Raw genomic sequence first — 26,710 nt, forward strand, 5'->3', positions numbered from 1 at the left:
AAAGAGCTGAAAACCAAGAACTGAACCTTGAACAACGTCCATATTATAGGGTCAAGGGAAGGAAGAAAGAGCAATAAAAGCAGAAGTGAGATGGGACTGGAGCAGCTGGTGGCACCATAGTGCATAGTCAGGAAGACTCATCTCCCAGAGTTCAAGTCCAACATCAAACACTCACTAGCTGTGTGATTCTGTACAAGTCACTTAATCTTGTTTGCCTCAGTTTCCTTATCTGTAAAATGAGCTAGAGAAGGAAATGGCAAGCCACTCCAGGATCTTTACCAGGAAGCCCCCAAACAGGGTCACAAAGAGTCAGACATAATTGAAAAACTACTCAAAAGAGACAGGAATGAAAGGACATAGAGTTAGATGTGGAAGGGACCTTGAAGCTCATCTAGCCTGATTGTACTGAAATGACAAGGTCACCAAACAGAAATATGGATTACAGGGGCTGAGAAGTGAATGAGGAGCGAGGAGACAGATGTAGCACAAGCTGACGATGGGTCTGAGAAGTTTAGTGGAAGGAAAGAAATGGAATAGTAAATCAGGATTGTATCTGAAATTTCTGCCCCATGCATACATCACAAACACTTTCAAACTTATTATTTCAAGGACCCATGATTTCATTGGTATGAATGCAGTCGCCACTAACAGAATATAGCTCCTCCATGCCTTAACTGTTCATAGCATCACAGATATAAAGCAGGGATTTTTAATCTGGGATCCATGAGCTATTTTTTCCCAAAAATCTTCATCAATGTATTTTAATATAATTGGCTAATTTTGTAATTTTCTGTATTTTCTTTCATACATGTAAAAACATGATGCTAAGAGGAAGTCCATAAGTTTTACCAGATGGTCAGAGGGGTCCAGGAAACAAAAATGGGAGAGAATCTCTGATACAGAGCCAGAAGGGACCTCAAAGGTCATCTAGATCAACCCCTTTATAGAAGAGGAAACTGAGGCTCAGGGAGGAGAAGTGATTTGTTCAAGGTGATAGAGATAATAAGCATCAGAGGGGATATTTGAACCCAGGTCTCCTGCCTGTAAAGTCTGAGCTCTTTCTACTAGACCAGGCTCTCATTGGTCCCTGTAACACCTACCACTCCTCCCTGCCACCCTCTATCCCATTAATCTTCTGGTGGGCCAAACCATCCTTAGCCTGGAAGGGTCTTAGACAAGAGACCTTGTGCTTAAGTGCCCAACCTTCCAGAAGCAGGGTCCTTTCCACACTGGGATGAAGCATCCTAGAGCCAGACCTTTGAGGTAGAACCTAAAGGTCCACATATGGGGGGATGGGGGAGAAAGGCCAGGAGGTGATTGATTTCTGATTATCAAAACAGCTTAAGCTTGTCACTGACATGAGGAAACAGGCACCTTCCAGAGGGGAAGAATCATCTGAGGCTCTGATGTCCACAGTATTTTTCATCATCAGCTGCTCACGTATATTGAGCAGTCCCAGATAAGCTAGCAGCTTTTTGCCAGGCTCAGAACCTTTCTGGGTGGTCAGGGCAGGCAGGGCTCCTCTGCTAGAAGGTGGAGAAGTGAGCCCACTTTGAATCTCGTGCTAATGACAGTCTTAGGAAAACTCTGAAGGGGGAAGTCTTCTCCCCCTTGCTGGGATTCTTTGTTGTTCATTATTGAAGAGAACCATGACATTGGGGGGACGTCATGACTTGCAGTAAATAGGATTTAGGTGAGGGAAGGCCGTGCAAGGTCACCAGCCTCACTCTCTCCTCCAGAGCCATCTGAGTCCATTGGCAAAACATAGATCAGGATGACTGGAGATGGCCCTGGATGTTTAAGGCAATTGGGGTTAAGTGACTTGCCCAGGGTCACACAGTCAGTATCTGAGGTGAGATTTGAACTCAGATTCTCCCAACTTTAGGGCCAGTGCTCTAGCCACTGTTTCACCTTGCTGCCCTTCTAGGAGTATTTTATTTTTTAATTTTTTGGTGAGGCAATTGGTGTTAAGTGACTTGCCTAGGGTCACACAGCTAGCAAGTGTCAAGTGTCTGAGGCTGGATTTGAATTCAGGTCCTCCTGAATCCAGGGCCAGTGCTCTATCCACTGTGCCACCTAGCTGACCAGCTGGGAGTCTTTGAACAAGACTTTGGCTTGCAGTAGATAGGTCCCTCCTGTTGCTAGTGCCATGGGGTGTGGGGCAGACTACTGCTAAGGAGCTAAGCTGAGGACAATGAGTGCCCCACCTGGAGACAGGAAGAGTTGAGTTCACATCTAGTCTCAGACTTTGCTTCAGTTTTCTCATCTGTAAAATGGAAATAGCACCTTATTCAAAGGCTCAAGTGTGATAATGTTTGCAAAGTGCTTTGCCAACCTTAAAATGTTAGCTTTTTGAGTTTTAGTCATGGTCTCTATCTCTGTAACAACCAAGACAATTCAACTCAATCAATGAGATCATAGATTCAGGGCTGGAAAGAATCTCAAAGAACAGTCTTCCTGTTCTTTGTGCCCAGGGTCACATAGCTAAAAAGTGTCCAAGGCAGAATTTGAATCCAGGTCTTGCAGAATTCCAGTCCCCCACCCTAAACAATTCAACCACAGTGTGCTCATTCAATTCAATTTAGCAAAAGCATTTACTAAACACTCACCATGTAACCTGCACTGGGCTATGCATTGATGATAAAAAGACAAAAATGAAACATTGTTGCTCTCAAGAAGCTTACAGTCTACTGTGGAGAAACAATATATACATATAGGAGTCAACAAAAATGTAGATGGAACAGCACAGAGCTACAGGCTTTCAATAGATGCCAGAGGAGTTTTTTTCCTTAGAAGTGAGAGGGAGTCATTAAGGCTTCTGGAGGAGGGGAAGGATTGGGACAGATATATGCACTGAAGGCACACCCTCCAAGATATGTGAGAGTCTGCTCCCCTTCAGAGTCAAAATCAGATCATCCCTATGTGTACACAAATACAATCAGTTCCCTTACGTTGATGATAATATGGCAGGGAGTTGATTTGTGAAGATAGAGGGGCACATTCCTGCGTGGACCTTTTAGATATGCTTTCCACATAATACAGAAATCTATGCAAACTTCCCCCCAGATTTGAGAAATTGAAAATGAAAACATTATTTTTGTAGATTAAAGTTGGGTTTTTGCCTGATTTTCCCCATCTGTCAAACGTCCATATGAAGCAAAAATGAAATGGATTTTCATTTATTTTTTCATCTACACTGTAATCCAAAGACTGTCCAGTAAAAGCCTTTAGTAAATCACTCGGTCAGTTTCTTCAACCAAACAGTCTTTAAGTAATACCGTATATCAGTGAGCTTTTGACATCTTCATTTTTTGTCCTTGACATCTTCCCTTAAAAATAATACGGTGTTGGCCCTATTATCTTTTCTTCAGAACCCATGAGGCAAATACCAGATAGCAGCCCTGCACCAAAGACGCTATCAGACAGAGACCTCAAAGATGGTGATGGAGAAAAAGACTTCATCTTACCATGTGTAATGGAAGGTGGTCTGTCAGATATCAAAGGGTTTTTAAAATTCTTCATGGGAGGGCAGATGGGCTGTGCTATCAAATGATCAGGGCAAGTCAGTAAATCCTACTTTGTTCTAACTTAATGAAATTCTCTCTTCTGTACTTCAAGAATCCATAATTCATCAGTGTAGGCAACCCCTAACCTTTGACTTAGCAGACAGCTTTTTGAGAGCGGCTGTGGATGAAAAAGTCATCACCCTGACACCAACTTGGTGATGGGTATGAAAAATAAAAATGATTCTTGATCCTCAAAGAAGACAATCAGAAATAGATGAAAATGAACACTCTGATATGTAGAAATGCATCTTATAGGCAACAGAGTGTTTCTGGATAAGTTTGAGGGGCAACCAGGATGGTGCCTTATGGGGACTGGTTGAAGGAACTGGCATGTTCAGCCTGGAGAAAGAAGGCTGAGAGTAGGATGAAATAGCCTTTGAAGGACTATCAACTGGAAAAGGGATAGGGTTCATTCTTCTGAGCCCCATAGGGAAGAAGCATGAGCAGTGGGTAGAAGGTGCAAAGAAACCAATTTGATGTCAAGAAAAAATTTTCTAGCAATTTGAAAAATGTAATGGGTTCCTTCCATGCTAAGTTGCTGAATTTCTCTTCCCTGAAGACCTTCAAGTGGAGGCTGGATAACCTCTTCTCAGAGAAGAGGCATGACCCTCTGCTTTGCCATTGTACCCTAAAGACCATGAAACTTTTCATTCTGACTTGCAGTGCTTGTTTCTCCCACAAGAGTGTAAGGTCCTTGAGAACAGGCACTGTTTGACTTTTTTTTTTATTCTTGGCTTTCAGAACAGTGTTTTGCACATAGTAAGTGCTTAATAAATGCTTCATTTGTTCACAGCACATTCATTCTTTATTGCTAGGACAAAAAATGAGCTTTTCTAGCTAGTTGCTTGGAGGGATTGTTCAGGCATTTGGGTGTCTGGGCTCTGTGTTTGAGCATTTGGCTCCTTCCCCTCTTAATGTCTGTCCTTCAGCTCTAAGGCAGACCATCACTTCTACCATATTGACTTTTTTTCTGAATTTGAAATACCAAGGTATCCCATCGAGGTATATGGTCCAAGAGGCAAAGTAGGGAGGAGTTCCCAGGATGTCAAACTGGAAGAAGGTAATCTTAGCTATCATTTTGTAAATTAAAGAACAGAAATTCAGAGAGGAGAAATGTTTCACCTCACAACCCACTTATAGTTAGTAAATATCAGAGACTGGATTTCAACCCATTTCTTTTGCTTCTATACTGACTCCTTCCTAACACAACATGATGCTGTCTCTCCTTGGCAGGGGCAGCACTTCTAATTCAAAATAAGAAATATACCTAAAGTTTTCAGTTGTTTCCATATGTGCTACACCCCTCCTTCTAAACTTGGGGTCCTTAACCTTTTCTAGGTCATGACCCTCCCCTGGCAGTCTAGTAAAGCTTGTGGACCCCTTCTGGAAATCATGTTTTCTAGATTTATAAAGTATAATACATAGGATTATTAAAAAAATCCACTTCTATTGTAATAGAGTTATCTATCTATCTATCTATCTATCTATCTATCTATCTATCTATCTATCTATCTATCTATCTATCTATCTATCTATCTAAATCTCAGGGTTAAAAACTCCTGTTACATTTTAAAGTTGTGGTTGCAGCTCTGAAGTTCAAAGTCAGACTTTGAGTTGGATATGGACAAAGCCCATCAGAGCCTGCTGTTTTCTGCAGGTCTTCTATTAGCAGTCACAGCCAAGGGGTACAACCAGGATGCCAATTCTCCAAGTGATTCTGGCAAATGGAACCCACTGTAAATAGACCTCAATTGCCAGCCTGACTCCCTGCCCTCATGGCTCCTAAGTCCTCACAGCTGAAGGCACTTAGCCCTACAGGCTCGGGGATCTGTCCAATGCCTAGGCAGGGATTCTCAGCAGCTACAGTACTACCTGCTGTCCCTGCCTTGGGTGTGTGCTTCATTCTGTTCAAGTGACCTAGAATTATCCCATAGCTGTTTCCCTCTTCTCGTTTCCCTGTGCCAAAGTTACTAGCTTGTCATGCCCACCTTGCCCCTGTGCTCTGCTAGTCAAATTCTTTCGGTTATCATTGGGGTCCCTCTTATCCACAACTACTGTGGGGCTAGGAGTTCAGGGCAGTGTAGTGGAGGCAGCATAAGATTTGAAATCTGAAGACCCTGGCTTGAATCCTTGCTCTCCTCCTTACTACCCAGTCCTATTTGCTATCTCTTGTACATGACATCCCATCTCTTGCTTCTGTATCTCTCATACTTAGAATCTCTCTCTCTCTCTCTCTCTCTCTCTCTCTCTCTCTCTCTCTCTCTCTCTCTCTCTCTCTCTCTCTCTCTCTCCCCCTTTCCCTTCCTATAACCCCTAGCTTCCTTAAAGGCTAATTTCAATGGCTCCTCCCATGTGAGGCCTTTTTCATTTCCATGGTTCATAATGCCCTCTTCCTTTGAAATCACTTGTGCAAACAAGGAATCCCCTTAAGTAGTCAAATTATTTGAATTTGCACTGCATATTTCCATTGTGTTGGAATGAACATATTTTACACAATTCTAATTTCAATAGTGCAAATGTGAATATATGTGACTATTTCAGTATTCATATTTATCCTTCCTCCCTCCCTCCCTTCCTTCCTTCCTCCCTCCCTCTTTTCCTTCCTTCCTTCCTTCCTTCCTTCCTTCCTTCCTTCCTTCCTTCCTTCCTTCCTTCCTTCCTTCCTTCCTTCCTTCCTTCCTTCCTTCCTTCCTTCCTTCCTTCCTTCCTTCCTTCCTTCCTTCTCCATATCCTAGGATACTGTTCTAAGTCTAAAGTATTGCCTAACTTCTTACAAGAAGTAGAAGTCCACCCAAGAGGGAAGGAGAGATGTCTTGACTATTTACTTACTTGGTATCAATCCTATGTGTTCTGAACTCTCTGTCAGCTGAAATGAAGCCTGTTCTATATTTGATGTTCTGTTCTGTTAGTACATTTGTATAGCAGCTGAGAGTCCTTTCCCCCTCTTTGTACAGACATATGGGCAAGTAGAATTATGATATTCTTAGGCGAATTCATGGGTAGGGCAAAATGAACCACATTCTAATGCTTTCAGGGAAAACCCCGGGTCAGTGTATGAAACAAAAATATTTTAGTGAGAAGCTCCCAAGGTTAATCAATCAGATTAACCATCAATCAGATAATTTCAGTTTGAGGTTTGGGTCTGGGGTTAAAAATCATAGAACCATAGCACCAGAAGGTACCTCAGAGGCCACTGAGCCCAAACCCTTCCATTTACAGATTAGGAAATGAGGTTGTTGGAAATGAAGTGATTTGGCCAGTAATGCAAAAAGTAAGTATCTGAGGCAGAATCCTAACCCAAGGATTCCTGGCTTCAAGGACAGTACTCTCTCCACTATATCCTCCTCCATCTCATACATAGATGATACCATTTAAAGCTTATACAGATGAATCTTCTAATCGTTTCATGAAACCAAAGAATCTCAACTGTGAGAGTGACCAAAGAGTATACTAACTCCAACTAGTCCATGAACAGGAGTTCCTTTCTCCATCAGTACCTCCATGTGAAATTCACTGTAATGAGTGACTGAATCTCTTACTGACATTCCTTCCGCTTTTCTAAGTGTAATGAATTGATGCCAGTTGTGTGTTAAATAAAAATTTTAATTTACTATTATTAACACTGAAAGACAAACAAGTTTTCCCTAGCATCTCTTTTTGTGCTTCCATTTCCACCAACATTGTTTCCATGGACAAATCACACCTACAAACCCTGTGAAGAGGATGTCTTTTCATTCGCAGCACTGCCCTTCAGGACAAACTCAAAGTGCTCTGATGTCGTATGATCAGGACACAGAAGAGTTTTACTATCATCTCAGAGTTTTACTACCATCTCCCTATTCCTAGACATCATACCTCTCTGAATATAGGCCAAGATTTCCATGTTGTTACATCGCAGTGTTGATCATGACTGAGTTTGATGTGGTCTAAAATGTCCAGGTCTCTTTTATAAGAGCAGCTGTCTGGACATGTCTCTTGTACTGTACTTCTGAAGCACTATACAGTGTTGAACTCGAAGTCAGGAAGAACTGACTTCAAATCCCCCTTCAGACACTTACTGTCTGTTTCATCCTGGGCAAGGCACTTAATCTTTGTCTGCCTCAGTTTCTTCATATGTAAAATATAGCACTTATCTGCCAAAACTGTTGTGAGGATAAAATGAGATATTTCTAAAGTGCTATATAAATATGATATGTACACATGTATATAACTCTATGTGTCATTATATATGTAGAACTATAAAGTGCTATGTAACATTATTGTGAAGTTGATTTTCTTTTTTGGGTCAAGTGTAAGAATTTGTCTTTATCACTGTTAAATTTTATCTTACTAGGTTGATGCCTTTGTTTTAGTCTGTTAGAACCTAGATGGGTCTTGGATGAGTCACTCAGTATGTTTGGTGCTCCTCCCAGCTTTGTGAGATCTCTAAATTTGATATGCAGATCATCTGTCCTTTTCTCTCAACAACTGATTAAAATGTCAAACAGGAATGTGTCAAGTGCAGATCCCACACTCCACTAGATGCTTCCTTTCTAGGTGTCTTCAAATCATTAATGTGCACTCTGACTCAGGCCATCCAAATGTATCTGAATCCTTTGAAGTGGACTATTGTCGAGGCCCCAGCTTCTTAACCTGTGGGTAGTGACCCCACATGGGGTCACATAACTGAATGCTGGGTCATGAAAAATCCCTCAACTGTAAAGGGTTATGTGTGCCTATTTATATCCCTCTGTAGCTCATACAAAAATTTCTCTGGTGAAAAAGGATCACAAGAAGAAAGAGTTTAAGAAGCCCTGCTCAGGGCTATGTCTCTCCAAATTTTCCACAAGAACTGGATGAGCTGCTTTCTCAATGTCTTTGCTAAAATCTAAACAAACTATTTATATGATATTCTTCTGGACCACCATCTTGGCAATGCTCTCCCCAAAAGGGAACATGGTTATTTTTGGCATGAGCTATCCTTCATGAAGTCACGCTGATTCTTTATGATCTTCATTTCCCTTGTTTAAAATGTCATCTCGACAGCTAGATGGAGCAAGCAGACAGAGCGTTGGGGCCCAAGTCAGGAAGATCTAAGTTCAAATCTGTCCTCAGACACTTAGTGGTTCTGTGACCCCTGGGAATGCCCTTACCCTTTGTTTGTCCCTGATTCCTCATCTGTAAAGTGAGCATAATAATAGCACCTACCTCCTGGGTTGTTGTCAGAGTCAAATTAGATAATATTTGTAAAGAGCTTTGCAAGGTTGAAGTGTTACATAAATGCTAATGACTGTTATTTTTATTAAAATACACTCTGAAAAATCTGAGCGTGAATTGAAGCCAAGCTCAATGACCTATAGTTTGTAGACCACTCTCTTCCCTTTCTACAATGCTGTGGTGCTTCTTAATTTTCCAGTCTTTCATATTGAACTATCTATCTATCTATCTATCTATCTATCTATCTATCTATCTATCTATCTATCTATCTATCTATCCATTCATCCATCCATCTATCCATCCATCCATCCATCCATCATCTATCTATCAATCAATCATCTACCATCTACCTATCTTTCTATCTATTTCTGTCTATCCCATAATCTACTTATCTATCTTATTATCCTCTATTATGTCTGTCTATCCTATCATCTATTCTCTCTCTCTCTCTCTCTCTCTCTCTCTCTCTCTCTCTCTCTCTCTCTCTCTTTCTCTCTCCCCACCCATCTGTCCTTTCTATAACTAACAATGGTCTCAGCAATCACATCTGTAGGGTCTTTCAATACCCCACTGATATAGTTCCTAAGTGCTACAATCACAAGTCCTCTCTTACTAGCTCCTTATTTATGTTGAGTATCAACTCTCTCTTCACCACTTTTGTCCTTTCCAGCCCAAATGCTATTCTCCTTGGTACAGAAAATAGGATTGAGCAGCCCCTGTTTCCTCGATGGTGTCAGTAGTCCTTGTCCCATCCATCCAGAGGAGCAATCCTATCATTTCTTGAATCTTCTTTGTCTCAACATGGCTACTGGCAGGGTTCTCCTTCTCTTTACTCATCAGCTTAGCTCCTATTGAAATTCTTCAATTAACTTTCTGAGACGATAGTGCTTGGGCCCTGAGATGTGAGCAACTTTAGTGGGAGTTCACTCTGAGCATTAGCCAACTTGACAGGAGTGTTCCAGGCATTGTAAGAAATTAACTGTGATTTGGGGTTTCCATGACCCCATCTTTGCTTCATTATGGTCAGACTGAAAAGATATAACCTTGAAAAAGCCCCACCTAGGAGTTCCCCCACGCCCACTTGGGCCTGGCCTAATTATAATGGGGGCAGCCCATGGGGTATGTTGAATTAATTGGAGACTCAGCATAGCTAAGAACCTCCCTCCCGGTGGGAGAGGCAGGAAGGAAGGGAGAGAGAGAGAGAGAGAGAGGAGAAAGAGAGAGAGAGAGAGAGAGAGAGAGAGGGAGAGAGAGGGAGAGAGAGGGAGGGAGAGGGAGGGAGGAGTTGGTGTGTGTTGGACCTTTGGACAGAACCAGGAGAGATGGCACAGCTGATTCTCCTGGGAGCTGTAGATCCCAGGTGGTGGTGAGTTTGTGTTGTTGAGGCGAGGCTGGCTCTTTGGGCTAGCTGAGCTGGAGGCACGTTTGGGGTTTGAGTCAGTTTTTGTAGCTGAGGAGGCAGAGCTTGTTCGAGGTGCCTGGGGGCCTTTTTACCCTAGAAATTTAGATTCTAATCATCTGGGAAGTGGGTCATATCTTTCCCTCCCCCAATTCCCTTTCTCATTGTCCCTGGCTCTATTAACTTCACCTGTGTTGTAGATTGTTCCCATTAATAAAACCTGATTTGTTTGTTGAAAAGAGGTCTATCATTATTTCCTGAACCCCAATGCTATGGCAAGCCACCCAATTAACTCTCCCCATACTAAATTTGGCCCATACAGCATTTCTATTTATCCTCTGTTATCTGCCCTTGTTTCTATCTTCTCTTTATATTGTTTAAAAATCTAAGTTGACTAGTGAGTTCTCTGTGTATCCACATGAATCTCTCCTGATAATTCCTAATATATTTTCCTTCTCATCTGAACTGCTTCTCTTTGTGTCTATGGAATTTAATTCTTGAAAGTTTCCCAAGGGGCAGCTAGGGGGCACAGTGGATAAAGCACTGAATTCAGATTCAGGAAAATGAGTTTAAATCTGACCTCAGACACATGACACTTATTAGTTGTATGACCCTGGGCAAGTCACTTAACCCTCATTGCTCCCCCCCTCCCCAAAATGTTTTCCATCATTACTTGCTGACACCTCCAGTGGAATTTCTACCTATCTCAGAAAGTTAAAGACCTGGATTCAAGCCCTGCATCTGACACTAGCTGAGTGACCACCAGCAAGTTTACCTCTCTGAGCCTCAATGTCCTCACCTGTAAAATGGTGATAACCATATCTGTTGTGCATAGTCTACAGGATTGTTGTAAGGCTCAAGTGGGAGTATGTTTGCAAACCTAAAAGCCCTATTTAAATGTTAGTTGTTGGTATTATTTTTTATTTGCCGCTTCTACTCCCTCAATGCCTCCTCACACTTCCCAGCCCCTTGCTTTTATTCCTTTTTCTTTTGCCCAAACAATTTAAATGTAACCCTTTCTATTTCTCAAATGCACATTAAGCCTCACACACCTATAAACAAATACTTTGTGTTTAATGCCACCTTCTATAGAAGGATCCATTTATAGACTTTCTTTACCTAGGGTGAGTCAGCAGGAGACAGGAAACTGACATTATGACTATTTCACAGTCTTTGGATTTACCCAATTCATTAAGTAGGCAAAATTTTTCCATTTTTTGTAGACTTGGCTAATAATTGACAGGTTCTTACCAAATACTCCAAATGCATCTGGGGCTCTTTCAAATGAATTCAAGATACCCCATAGTTCTATGCTTTCTCCTCTTTCATTCCCCTCCCCCCCTCCTTGCGATTTTATATATATATATATATATATTGCCATGGGACTCAAAAAATCAGAGAATCTCTGTGTTGAAGGGATCTTAAGTGGCTTTAGAGGTCCTTTTCAAATTCCAAAGTACACAATCACATAGATACTACACACAGTGATACATTCAAAGACAAATTCAAGACCACAACTATTGTGGTTTTAATAGAAATAGAAAGGAAAAGTTAAATAATTTACTGTCACCCTGGTAACTATAAAGACAGATGCATATGCTTCTCTTTCTCTCTCTGTCTCTCTGTCTGTCTCTGTCTCTCCCCTACCCCCATCTCTTTCTCCTCTCTGCACCTCAGAATCACCTTGAATCACAGATATGCAAGTTTGGAAAAGACTCCATAGGGGGTGGGGGGGGAGGTCATCTTGTCCAACTGATACCTGCACAAAACCCCCACCTACAACACCAATCAATCAACATGCATACATATAGTAAGCATTTATTATGTACTAGGCACTGTGCTAGAATGTGACTGGGACAAACCTAACTCTTGGAGAGTTTATATTATAGTGGGTGGAATAAACATATTTCCATATTAGTCATGTTGTAAAAGAAGAAACAGAACAAAAGGAACAACACACACACAAAATAAAAAAATGACAATAGTGTGCTTCAATCTGCATTCAGACTCTATCAATTCTTTCTCTGGATGTGGACAGAATTTTCCCTCATGAATCTAAAAGGGGTGTTTAAAACATAGTTTCCTCCTTACCTCTCTAGAACTACAGAATTAATGTTTTGTCACTTTGTGGCACCAAAAATTCTCTGCCAAAAAAGGGAAATATTTGTAGCAAGGAATATGCAGATATATTTTTTTTTCCCCAAGGAGGCAACATATCATAGTGGGCAGGACAATGGACTTGGGAGTCAGGAAGATCTGAATTCAAACCCTGACTCCATCCTTTATAACACTTCTTTCTACATACCAGCTGTATGATTCTGGGCAAGTCTCTTCATCTTTCTTAGCCTTACTTTCCTTATCTGTTCAATGGTGCTAATAATAGCATCTATTTCACAGAGTTGTGAGGATCAAATGGGATGACAAATATAATGTACTTTGCAACCTTAAAGTGCTATATAAATGCTAAGTATTACAGTAAATAGTTTGAAGATGGTATGTACTCGATGAAATGGTAATAATTAATAATTGGTCATACAATCCTCATGGTAGAAAAAATCTTATGCCAATAAATAAGCGTAATATAACTTAATGAAATCACTGTGATATAGGTGGTGAATAGAGCACTCAACTTGGGAGTCAGTCTTGGGTTCAAATCCCCCATCAGACACTTATTAGCTACATATTCATGTGCAATTCATGTAAACTCTAGTGCTTAGCACAGAGCTTGGCACTGTAAGAATTCAATAAATGCCTCTCAAGTTGATACTGAGTCTCAGTTTCCTCATTCGTCGAATGAGGACAATAATAGACCTAACCTCGAAGGGTTGTGAAGATTGTATGAAATTACATTCACAAGACACTTTGCGAACCTTAAAGTGCTATATAAATGTGAGTTATTATTATTATTATTTTACTAATAAGTAGAAGCAATTTAAGTGGATTCTTGATATATTTAAGAATTTCAAAGGCCATCTACTCCAACCAATTCCTGACTGACCAAGGGTCCTTCATAACACTGATAAAAAGTGGTCAGCTGCCCTCAGTTTAGAAACTTCCCAAAGAAGGGGAAACCCATTCTATTCCAAGGGAAGCATATTCCATTTGGGCACTGCTCTAATAGTAGGAAGTTTTTATATCAAGCCTGCATTTGCCTCTCCTTGGAAGGATCATTAACCCAAACCTGCCCCTTTTGTGTAGTGTTTCTTGTGGCTCTGTCCTCGGCCATCCAGTCTTTGCTCTCTACACTGCTGGTGGGTTCACCATGGATTCATTTATCATTTCCATGTACAAGACTCTCTGATCTACATGTATACCCCTAATCTCTCTCCTTTAGTCATGTATTTTCAACCAATTACTGGGTAGATCTTCTTTTGGATGTTCTCTAGGAAAATCAAACTCAGTCTGTCCAGGATGGCTCTCATCTCCCCCTTTTCTGCCATCCCACCCCCCAAATCCTGCTCCTCCTTTATTCTGCCCTATTTCTGTTTCAGGTACCACCATCCTCCAAGTTATCAGGGTTATAATTCTGGGAGTCTGTTGGTGTTTCTTCCTTCTTCCTGTCCACTCTCATGTCCAATCAGGGGCCAAGTCTTGGTAATTCATAATCTTTGTAATATCTCTCATGCTTTTCACTTATATGGTCACCACACTGGTTCATGACATGATATAAATGATGCCAACAAAATTATTTATCCTATAAATCGCAGTTATGGCCTTATGATCAGTTCAAAGTACACTTTTTGTTAACCTATTGCTACTATGCTTAATAGTGAAAAGACTAATCTGATTTCCTTAAAAATCTTTGATTTAATAAATCAATCACTATAGATCTGAGATTTTCCTATTATGTATATGGTGGAAGTCTTCTTCTGAGTCAAAACTATATATATATATATATATTTTTTTTCTGACACTAGGACACATGATGATTTTTAAGCTGATTTTGGGGGTAATAAGACTGCTAAAGAGATGCAGGAGAGCCAATATTTGCATAAAATTAAATAAAGAATGCTCCAGCAAATGCAAATAAATGCAAAAAGGGAATATTTTAATTTTGATCTGTGATTAGTATCAACCATCACAATATGGTAATAATACAAAAGCTCAATAGGAAATAAAATTCTGCATGCATCAAGGTAACTAATGGTTTTAAGCTATTTATAGACTGAGTGCCCCGAATAATTTATTTTTCTCTTTGGAGAAATAGTTATTGATTAGGCTTCAGATTCTGTTTTTACAGTGGCTGCCTCTCAAAATATTTAAATATTAGAATATTACATATAATACAAAATATTTGATGATATAGACTCCTCCCATGCCATAACATGACAAGTCCAGATTTTACCTAGTGCATTAATGATGAAAGGGATCAAATATTTGACCTTGGTGGATAGGCAATTCAATTAAAAATGGAGAGACCAAAATGAATTCTGAGCAGCAATGAAAAGGAATCTAAGAATTGAACCTAATAAATAATATGGGAAATGATTTCGACATCCTATAGGGTACATCCTTTTGCTCTGTAATTTTCTTAAGATCTAGAAGGAGGGCTCACAGAGGTGTTTAGGATTTAAATAGTTCTCTTCCAATTCTAAATATGATATGCATGGGAACTCATCTTGAATTCCCTAGCAATCTCACAAACTTGTTCCAGCTGTACTTAGTCTTTCTGTGTCTGTGTGCTTTTCAAAAATCCTTTTTTAAGTGCCACGCAGATGCCTAGTGGCATGAAGGTGATCCTGGGTTCTCTAAGGCCATACTAGCAAGCACATAAGCTTTGGGTGGCTCTCCCTGGAATCTTCCATTAGGGTGTGTGTGTATGTGTGTGTGTGTGTGTGTGCGCGCGCGCGCGCGCACGCGATGGTGTCTGCAATACAAGGACCTTCCTCAATAAAAGAGGAAATGTTCCTATTCACAAGTTTGGTTACAAGGGGATGGGTGTTTTGATCATGGTAACCAATGAAAGAAATCAAAACACAAACTGACAGTCATTTATTTGTAACCCCCTTCCACTTCCTGGCTGGCTATTATGGAGTGGTTGAAAAGCGGGAAGGGGGCAGTGGTGATAAGAACCACATGACATTTAAACTCTTCAAAATGATTAATTAAAGTCATTAAACTTGTGTCTGTGATCTCATCTAAGTGGGGATTCCCTCCAGTGATAGAGATTGTAAGCCACTCATACCTGCCTCTCACGGTCCACATCCTCACATAAGTCCTGCTTCCACCACAAGAAGTCAATCAAATGCACATTGACATTCTTGCTATGAATGAAACTAGGAGGTGGCTTCATAGAAGGAACTCACAGGCTTGGTTTCATCAAATACCCAAAGGCAACAAGAAACATCATTTTATGGACTATTCAATCATCAATCAATTATTTAATCAACAAACATTTAATTAAGATCCCGCTATGTATGCTTCAAACACTGTCCCAGGTTCTGGAGATATAATGATAAATGTCAGTCAGTCCCTGCTCTCAAGGAGCTTAAATTTTACCAGAATGGTCATTATGCCTTGTAGTGCTCATTATAAGCATAAGTAAACAGACTTCCATGAAGATAAGCAACTTTTTGTGCTAAAGAATCTGTTGTAAAACATAATGGAGTAGAAAAATTCTGTTGATTTGATAGGGTCTTCCTAAATTAGTCAAATTATATTATATGCTAGGTGGTAGAGTAGTGGATAGAGAGTCCTGGACAGGGAGTCAGGAAGAAGTTCAAGAAGTTCAAATCCAGCCTTGGATACTTACTAGCTGTGTGACCTTGAGTAAGTCACTTTCTCTCCCTACCTCCCTCAGTTTTTCATCTGTAAAATGTGGATAATAACAGTACTGAATTCCCAGGGTTGTTGTGAAGATAAAATGAAATAATATTTGGGAAACACTTTGCAAACCTTAAAACAGTATGCAAATGCTAATCACTACTACCACCACCAGCACCACCATCATCATCCCCTTGATACTTGGTGACTTAAGTGTACCTTTCCTTGGCCTTTCCTTCCCTATAAGGGAAGTTTTACCCTATTAGAGTGTAAGCTCTTTGAAGGCAGGGACTGGCTCATTTTTGTACTTGTATTCCAGTGCTTATCACAAAGGTTTAGCACATACTACGCATTTAATAAATGCTTGTTGGTAAGTTGATATGGACTGATTGCAAAGGTGCTTATGAGGGATGGGAGCAAAAACTTTGTTTGAAAATATTATTAGCAAAAAGTAAATGAAAGAAATCAAAATGTTGTAAACTTCTTGGAAAAACCCCATATATGTCTATGATGAAGAAAAGAGGCAGAAGGTTCTGTGAGTGGGATACCCTGAACAACATCACACGTACATACACAAAATGAAAATGACTCCGTTTTAATGGCAAGTAAAATGACTAGTTTCTCATATGGGAGCCATTTGCAAGGCAGCAGTGTACATGTAATCAGATTATCCAGTAGTTAGATGAGGGGCCAAAAGCAGCTCCAAATTTCAGCAGAAAAGGAATCAAGATGAGACTGCTTGAGTCTCTAACCTGACCTGGTTAGGCAATATTTAAGAATGACAAATAGACCAAAGTAAAGATGTTAATGCTTCCCATCTCTATTTGTTAGAGAAATCTAACCAATACCAAGCTATGTGGTTCCCTGGAGGTCTCTGAGCTGAGGGTGGTAACCACTTTTTGGGGATGGCCACAGAATACCTGGACTATATGGTTTTTCCCAATGATGAGATTCTGTGTTTCTGGGATTAGTAGCTGAAAATGCTTCTCCCAAATGGAGAGCAATACCTCCTCAGCAACTTACATAATATTAAGAGAGCTGACCAGGACATGGAGAGTTAAGTGACTTGCTCAGGTTCATATAGCTAGTATATGTCAGTGGTGGAATTTGAACTCAGGTCTTCCTGTCTTCAAGGTCAGCTATCCATCTACTACATCACGATGTCTCTCATTTAGCCAAATATACACCCCCCCCCAATAATTAAGTGGATTAAAAAAGGAGTAAATGCCTCAGTGCATTTCTGACAGTCCCAGAACATTGATAATGCTCTGGCCCTGAACTGAATAGGGAGAAGGATGAAGAAATGAATGGGGAAAACCAGTAGCATTTGTTAGGTATTTGCTAAGTACAAAGCATTGTGCAAAGCACCAGGGGTACAACCTCTGACCCCAAGGAGCTCACATTCTAATGGGGAAGACAACCCACACTGGAAGTTTCAGATGGACAGGTGACGTGGTCTTCAGGCTGAAGCAGTACAGCTTACATCACTGGATGCTCTTGAGTTTTGTTTCCAGTGATTAAATCATACCTGTTTCTGCTGCTGAACCATTTGACAAGGCCAAGGACTTTTGTGGTGAGGATTTCTTCTCTGGCCTTCAGGAGTTGTAGCTGCTGAAGGGTCAGGAGCTACAACATACACAGAAGAGGTTGTCAGGTCACTTGTCCACAGGGGTTACTTCAAAGGAGCAGGCATCAGTGGTGGTGGTGTTGGTGCGTGTACTCTCAGTCCTAGCACTCTTGGACCTATCTTCCCATCAGATGCAGCTGGTCATTGGCTGGTGTTGATGGTGGTGAGGAAGGTGGGTCCCTTCTTCACTGTGAATAGGTTGGATATGTGTGGAAAAAGGAACAGTATCCTCAATAATCCATAGCCAATTACTGCTACAAAGACCTATCTTTTAAATTAAAATATCCTCCCTGGGATTCTATGGGACTGTCAATCATGGAGTACCATGATCCCAGAAGATTCAAAATTGTGCATGAATCAAAGGGCAATGGCAAGACCCATGGTGTGTGTTAGCAGCCATACAATGGCTAATGGCAACCTGTTCATGATAACATTAATGATCAAGATATATGACTGGAAAAAAGGTGGTCACAGAATGAGAGCAAGATGTAGTAACAGACAGATGGCTCAAGGCCTGCATAAGTTCTTCAAGAATGCTCCAAACCTACAAGAGGGTCTCCATTTTTCAGGGGTGGGTAGGTAGGGTCATTCATGGAGAATTTATGGAAAGAAATGGACAAGAATCTCAAAGGCTGAGTTGGGTTACCATACATACAGGGAGGGTGTTGTTTTGCCAGTGAGATTGTGGATCCATTGAAATATCAGAAGATAGTATTTTTATATATCATATCATATATTGTACAGCAGAGCAAAGTATATATTATTATATTATATTGTTATGTGATGTGATGTTATAGTCATAGTCCTTTTATACTATTGACCACAAAACATAGAATACATAGATGGAAAATCTCAGGATGATTGTCTGATTGGTCAAGAAGAACTGGAGTACCATATAGATTTAAAGCTAGAACATTCTCAACATTCTCATTTTATAGATGAGGAAACTGAGGCATAGAAAGGTTGACTGACTGGCTAAGAGGATACAGCTATTAAGTGTCTGAGGCAAGATTTGAACTCAGGTCTTCCTGATTCTAAGTCCCATGCCCCATCCACCATGCTGTTTTGCTGCTAGCCTGGACTGCAATCCATCCAAATAACTTTTAATAGAAGGGAAAGATAATTGTGTGTATCCTATGGGCAAAGAGCCTATTTTGTCAGCTTCTTCAAAACTCAAGAGGAAACCTGCAGCCAAGCATATTTGAACTCATGCCTGCCTCCAGGAAGAGCAGATCACATGTTATTTAACATATCAAATGCAATATTCCTTACAAGTTCTGTGGCTTGCTTCCTAGAAGAAATTCCATTAGAGCAAAATATCTTGCGTATATTCTTATACAAGTAACGCAACTGATGTCAAGTCAACTTTAGAGTGCCAATGTCATTGGCACCAACTTAAAAGCCACTTCAAGTTTTCTTTATGGCAGTGAAGACACCTAGCTTGGGATTTTCCCAGCTTGGTGGCCCAGCTAGGTGGCTGTAGGGTTGTAAACTACTTATGGTGGGCTGGCAAAGAGCCCACTTACATAATGGGCCTTAATGTGGCAGATAATTATGTTTCCCTGAGGCTATTAGCAAAACAGGTGTTAGGTTTTCATATTGATATAAGTTGTAGGCAATTGTTATTCAACAAAGAACTAGGAAAGGAGGCAGGACAATGGACAAGGGAGTAGTTCCTCAGTGTTTCAAGAACATCTTCTTGTGTTTGGAGGGAGGACACATTCTTGAGACAAAATGGACAGGTGGAACAAGAGCCAAAATTCCAGGGAAGGTGGGGAAATATTAGGCAAGAAGGATAATGATAGAGGAGTTACTAAATGTCACTTGGCATATAACAAGAAAATTAGTGATTTTCTTCATAGATAAAAAAGGCATCATTAGGTAGAAATCTGTCCTGAGAGGTAGGTTTGTGTCTGAGGGAAAGGGTCCGCCATATTTGTTTGGCTTTTAAATCCTTCACAACTTGGCTCCAACTGACCTTTCCATCCTTATTATAAGTTATTTCCCTTCACACAAACCAACCATACTGGTCCTCTTGATGTTCCTTGTTCAAAACATTCCCTTCTCTGGACCTTTGCACAGGCTAGTACCCCATCCTGGGATGTACTCCCTCTTCACCTCTGGTCATTCAATGCCCTAGCTTTCTTCAAGGCTGAACTCAAAGGACACAATAATTTTCATGCTTCTCCTACCCCATTCTCTACAACCACTACTCTCCTGCTCCATTACATATATGAGATATTTATACAATTAAATGGAATATATTTACATATATTATAAACAACATATTTCAAAACAATCACATACATGCAATATTTTTGTTATACATGCACATATAAAACATATGTTCACATATGTAAAACATATCAACACACATGTTTATATATAAAATATGTATATTTATATATTACATGTTTATATACAATATGTCTATGATATATACAAATCTATATCACATATATAATATGCTGTCTCTCTGGATAGAATTCAAGCTTCTTGAGGACAGGGTCAATAAATACTTGTTGATTGATTGATTGATTGGTTTTGGGGGTGTTCAAATGAAGCAGGTCATCCTAGTGTTTTTTTTTTTTTTGGTGGGGCAATGGGGGTTAAGTGACTTGCCCAGGGTCACACAGCCAGTAAAGTGTCAAGTGTCTGAGGCCGGATTTGAACTCAGGAACTCCTGAATCCAGGGCCGGTGCTTTATCCACTGCGCCACCTAGCCGCCCCCATCCTAGTGTTTTAATTCCTATGGAAGGGAATTCCAGGGGAGAGTACTGACTCAAGGATGGAATGTATCCAAGGATAGAGGTTTGGGAGGCAGTTAATGTAGGTGCTTCATTGAAAGAGATTAAGTAGGGATGATAAAGCCTATGTTATAGACAGGTCCCTTTATTGGAGTTATAGGTGTCTTGGAAAGGAGGTAAGAGAGAGAAAGGAGAGAAGACAGGAAATGGGGCTAAGTTGTGACCTTGTGGAGAAGAGCGGTCAGCACTGTGTGCTTTGTCTGTTTTGGGGTAAGGGCTATTTGAAGGGAAGGCAAGTTGGTTGGCCTCTGATGTAGCTAGGAGACACTCATTTCCTAAGAAAGCTGGGGTCAAGATAAAGAAGGGTCGTCCCAACAGCAGAGTTGGTCCAACCGTGCAAACTAAAAAATGTAAACATCAAAAACATTAATGTGAAACCAAAGCACAGATCCAAATGACAGCTGCTTTTTAAATGAGCTTGACTCAGTCAGTTTTTCAAGCTTAATGGTATGTAGTACGGTCAATAATACATTAGTGGTTTGAAACAAGACACTTCCTCTCCTTACTGGGCTTTTTCTCTGACTGCCCCCCATGCCTCAAATGCTTTCTTTCCTCATGCACTGCCTTCCTTAGCTTCCTTCAAGTCCCAGCTAAAATATCACCTCCTACAAGAAACCTTTCAGAATTTCCTCTTAAGTCTACTGTTCTCTTTTTGTTGAGTAATGAAGTTATAGCATATTTACACACATTTGCATGTCGTCTTCTCCATTAGATCAAGAGGCCCTCCCCTCCCACCAAGCAAGGGATGTCTTCTGTCTCTCTTTGTATTCCTAATGCTTAGCACAGTGTCTGGCACATAGTAGGAGGTTAAGAAATATTTCTTTATTGACTGACTGATAAAATGATCTTCTACCTGAGGACAATATATTGATTGGCAAGAACAGAACATACCAGGGAATGAGTAAAAACAATAGCAGTAAAATCTCTGGGGAAAACCAACAAATGAAACAACAGAAGTAAAATTTTGGGAGTTTTTTTGGGCAAAAAATTAAAAATAATCATGTTGACAAATAAAAATTTTATATAGACCTAGCTAGCCCCAGGGAGAGTAGATAGCAATTTGAGGGCTTTTAAAAGATTCTTCTTTCCAAACATTTCTCTCTCATCACAGTGTCAGTTTCCTACTTCTGGGAATTCTCTACTATTTTTCAAAGGAAGTATGCCGTTAATATGCTTTGTAATTGGGTTCAGATATGTTATCTTGAAGGGATAATCTGCAGATTATCTAACTCAATAGGCTATTTATGAGGAATTCATCTAACACCTATCACAATTCATCAAATCTGAGAGTAATCTTCAAAGGGAATGGGAAACTGTGGATAGGTAGGTTTTGATTGGTGGAGGAAACGGAAAAAGTCTTGGAGGCAGCCTGGTAGTGGCCAAGATGATGATCAGAGTGGTAACAGGGACTGTCCAATGAAGGAGCAGAGGGGAAATGGAGACAAACTTTGACTACTTTACCTCTTTGTCTGGGGGACAGACAGGACAACCTCACCCACCTCCCTAATCCACTTGTCTATCTCTTATCTTTGCAGTGATGACTTTTAGATCCATGTCCTTTCTTACCTGTGAGCATGATTCAAGGCAAGGTCAGGTTTCCTCATCCGAAGATAACAGGTGACAAGCTTTGTCTCAATAAAACTAGCAACACTTGAAATATCCTCAGCAGATGCTTCAAAAGGCTTCCCCAGAGCAGCTCCTTTACTGCAAAGCTAAAAAAATATAACGAAATATAAGGACCCTTCAATTTTCTATCATCATGTCTTAAAAATTTATATTTTGAAACTAGGCAAAAACATATCCATTCCTACTGAACAGGGCAAGTAAAATGCTATTTGGTCTATTTAAAATTAAGTAAAACTGTTTGCATTCACTTATATGATCATAATATATAGTACATGGCAGTCTTTATTGTCAATTGTTTCCTGTACAACATATTTTTATGTGCCTGATAGATTTAAAAGCATCAACATTTACTAAAAATGCCAGTTTTTTAAAAAGAATGAAACATACAATAAGTACAGATCTTATCAGAAAATTGGGGATAAATCATTTTTAAAGGCCAGCACTTTTATGGAAACCTAGCTACGCAATGATCCAACATGCTATCAAGTTTGATTTAATACAAGAAGGGGTATTGGAAGTAAACTCATAGGAACCATTAACATGATCAGTGATTAATTTCAGCCTGAATCATATTCACGAGGAAGATATTGGCAGAAGAAAAAAAAAGAAGCGAAACTTTATTAGAATCGGTGAGCAGAGGCTGTAGTGTCAGAAAATTATGGCTGGGATATCTGGAATCATTTATAAAAGTTCCAGGAAGTCCAGTGGTTGCTGAGCAGGATATGTAAATTTAAGAGGAAGGAGGTGATTCCATCTTCTGGAAAAAAAAAAACCAATGCCCAAGAGTTGATTCTTCTCAACAAGCAAAGATAGGTAGGCCAGGGAATCCTCTGACAAACACCTCTCCTTTAACAGGGAAATTTCCTGAAAGCCAAGGCTGATCCAGGGGGCGAGAACCCTGGTCTTTCCTCTCTGAATGCTTGCTTCCGTACTTGGCCTCCGTTAGGTCCTTTTTGCTCACCACAACCTATCACAACTCATCACAACTCACACATCTTCTCCCAGGGGAACCTATTTGAATTCAAGCCGAGAGCACTGTTTATACTAACAAGTTTTGTAAAGAAACAAATCCTTTTTGCTTATCACATGTCAGGGAAACTCCTGATACTTCAGCTTATTAACTCTCAAGAATGTTTTGGCCTTCTGCTCTTGCTATGATTCTATAAACACACACATATGTACATATGTATATATATTTAAACCCTTAATTTGTTTATTCAGGCAAAGATTCTGCTCTGTTTCCCAGATTTAGGAAAATAGGGTCTTAGAGGTAGAAACCATTTTGTCATTCTCAACTTTTTATGGATGAGGAAAATGGAGCCCCAAGAGGTTAATAAATAGGTTCATAGATTCAAAGTTAGATGGAATCTAGCCCCCTTATTTTACACATGAAGAAACTGAGGCACAGAGAGGTTAACTGATTTCCCAGGTATCACATAGATGGCATCTGGAGTGGGATTTGAACTCAGGTCTTCCAGAGAGTAGGGACTTTTTTTGGTTTATGTTTATATCACTAGCACTTTCAGTAGTGCCTGGTACCCAGAAGGCACTTAATGAATGCTAGGTGACTGACAAGTATATAGTCTCCCAGTTCATAAGTGGATGAACAGAAATCTGATCTAAAATCTTTTGATTTCAAGTCCAGAGCACCCAGGGGTGTGCTGGGAGGTAGCTTAAATCAGCTTTTTAAAAAAATCAGCCTATTTCTAAGTGTTTCATGAGAGCATTTAAATCTTGGAAATCAGCAAATGCTACAAATCAGGTCTGTATTTATTGTTTTGTTAATTTTCTAGACTTAAGAAAATTGATAGGGGGCAGCTAGGTGGCACAGTGGATAGAGCACCAGCCCTGGAGTCAGGAGGACCCGAGTTCAAATGTGGCCACAGACACTTGACACTTACTAGCTGTGTGACCTTGGGCAAGTCACTTAAAACCCCAATTGCCTCACCAAAGGAAAAAAAAAGAAAATTGATGGAGAATATATTAATAATACAACCTAAACTCAAAAGTGTGTCATGCATAGATTTTTTTTTGTGTCGAGCCAATCATTAAACACTTACCAGCCTCCCCCTTCCCCCTTCCCCCGACATATCCCACTGCTAGTTAAGTCAGTTAACCTCTCTGTGCCTCATTTTCTTCATGTGTAAAATAAGGGGGCTGGATTCCATCTAGCTCTGAATCTATGAACCTCTCAGGGTCCCATTTTCCTCATCCATAAAAAGTTGAGAATGACAAGACAGTCTCTACCTCTAAGCCCCTTAAAACCTAAATATCAACTGGAAACATTAAGCTCTGAGTGTTCGGAAGCAAGACAGTGTGCTTGTTTGGTTTCTGAGCTACTAGACTTTACTCACCAGTAAAAATGGGTGTGCTGTGGAAAAGGGGGCCACTGACCTAGATTCTCATGCCCAGCATTTAAAATTTCCTTCAGGAATTTCTCAGAAGAATGACCAGGAGTCAATTTTTAACCATCACGTAGAGCAAATGATTCATAAATGCTTGTCAAATTAAATTTTCAATTAATTTCAAAATTAATTTATTTAATAGACTGCTAAGCAACTTTTTGTGAGAATCACATCATTCTTAGTGTATTCTCTCTCTCTCTCTCTCTCTCTCACACACACACACACACACACACACACCATGCAAAACAGCTTACAAAAATGAAACAATGCCTCACAATGAACTAGAGCAATTAAAAAAGTCAAAGAAAAATCAGTTAAAATATTAAGTGGCACATGAGATGAAATTGTTTTTTAGCTAAGCAATGAATTTAGTTGAGTTTTCGAATGGTTAGTGTGAAAAGAAAAACACATATACATATATGTACATATATATACACACACACATTCATACCTATAAACATACATTTCATGTTTCCTAGGGTAACCATGGCAAAAAACCCAAATCAAAACAATAAAGAATTTAATCTATAGAATGTAAGCTCATTGAGGGAAAGGACTATTTAATTCTTTCTTTTTATCTTTAGTGTCCAGCACTATGCCTGAAAGATAAAAATGCTTAATAAATGCTTATTGAATTGAACTGCTTTAAATTTGCAGACATAAACTTTCATCAGGAAATGCATACAAGGAGGAATTTATCATAGGAACAATAATCTAAAAATCAACCAATCAATTCACAAGCATTTATCACTATGCTAGTATCAGTGAGACACAGTCAAGAACTGTTCTCAATAAGCATACATTTCTATTAAGAGAGACAACATATACATATGTAGGCGTATACTAAATGAAGAAATAAAGGGTATTTTTTTTTGTAGGAAGGAGAGAGGAAAAAAGGGATAAAATGTTCAAGTATAGTTTTGAAAACAACAGCCTGTTATCATATGTATTGTAGGAATGGTGTTAAATTGCAATTCAGTGAAAACATTTCTGTTCAAAGGCCGAGCTAATAATCCTCCAGGTACATTGCCTTCAGATGGTTTAATTTAATACAGTAGTAGGACCTGGAGAAGCTAAACAAATGGGCAGTTAACATGTCCCCATGATTGCAGATCTGAAATACCAGCTTAAGTAGAAATAGCTAGAATGTTATTAATTTTTGCGCGAATTATTGGATGTGGACCCATGCTGTTAGTTAAAGGCAGAGCTGTCTGTGCATTAGAGAGCAGGGATAACATTAATTCTTTTCTGAAAGTCTAAAAATCTCTGGCCTAGACAAAGGGCCAGCCCACTTCCATATGGATTTGGCCTGAAAGGATGCCTGACTGTCGGCAGGACCAATATTTTTCTTTCTTTTTTCTTTCTTTTTTTAGTAAGGCAATTGGGGTTAAGTGACTTGCCCAAGGTCACACAGCTAGTAAGTGCTATGTGTCTGAGGCCAGATTTGAACTCAGGTACTCCTTACTCCAGGGCCAGTGCTCTATCCACTGCGCCACATAGCTTCCCCAGGACCAATATTTTTCTTAAAACAAAACAAAACAAAAACAAAAGTGCCTAATAATTTGAATCTTAAAACATGGATAAGTACTCAATTGAGACAAGTTTAGTTTTATATAATTTGAAATCAATCAATATTTATTAAGCATCTACTATGTGCTAAGCACTGTGTTAAGTGTTGGGGATGCAAAAAGAGGAGAAAGATAGCACTTGCCCCCAAAGGGGGAGACAACACGTAAACAAAACAAATATATACAAAGCAAGCTATTCACAGGATAAATAGAAAATAATTAAAAGAGGGAAGGCACTGGGATTGGGTTGGGAAAGGTTTCCTATAGAAAGTGAGATTTTAGTTGGGACTTAAAGGAAGCCAAGGCTGTCAGTTGTTGGAAGGGAAGGAGAGCATTCTGGGACAGCCAGAGAAAATGCCCAGAGCTGATAATCAATAATGAAGCATATGTACATACTGTCAGAGGCAACTGATGGGTTGGTTGGTTTTGTTTTCTTTTGTTTTTTCCTTCTGTTACAAGGGACCAGCCACAAGTGGCGAATCAGTCAGGGATCTATTAGGAAATGAAGGTGAAATTAAAAAACAAACCCCATCAATAAAGACAATAATGACAATGCCAAAAAGATGTCACCATGACTCCTCATTGAGTTGCCACATGACCTGTTGTAAAATGACTGGTGCTGAGGCAAATTTAGATTTACTTTAAGGAAGATCTTCCCAATAATTAGAGCTGTCCTCAAGTGGATTGGCTTGCCTTGGGGATCAGTGGAGTATCCTTCAGTGGAGGTCCTCAAACAAAGGCTAGACAACTACT

General features: G+C 39.9%; 1 protein-coding gene across 1 annotated transcript in view; it reads right to left on the minus strand.

The window, feature by feature from the left end:
- The window catches only part of SPATA16 (spermatogenesis associated 16), a 269,868-nt gene that overhangs the window by 167,300 nt on the left and 75,858 nt on the right, over positions 1 to 26,710 (minus strand). The window contains exon 2 of the mRNA XM_043998358.1: positions 21,925 to 22,070. Coding sequence (XP_043854293.1) covers positions 21,925 to 22,070 — 146 coding nt within the window. The remainder of the gene's footprint in view (positions 1 to 21,924; positions 22,071 to 26,710) is intronic.

Source organism: Dromiciops gliroides, chromosome 3 (genome assembly GCF_019393635.1).
Source record: "Dromiciops gliroides isolate mDroGli1 chromosome 3, mDroGli1.pri, whole genome shotgun sequence".
NCBI classification, from domain to species: domain Eukaryota; kingdom Metazoa; phylum Chordata; class Mammalia; order Microbiotheria; family Microbiotheriidae; genus Dromiciops; species Dromiciops gliroides.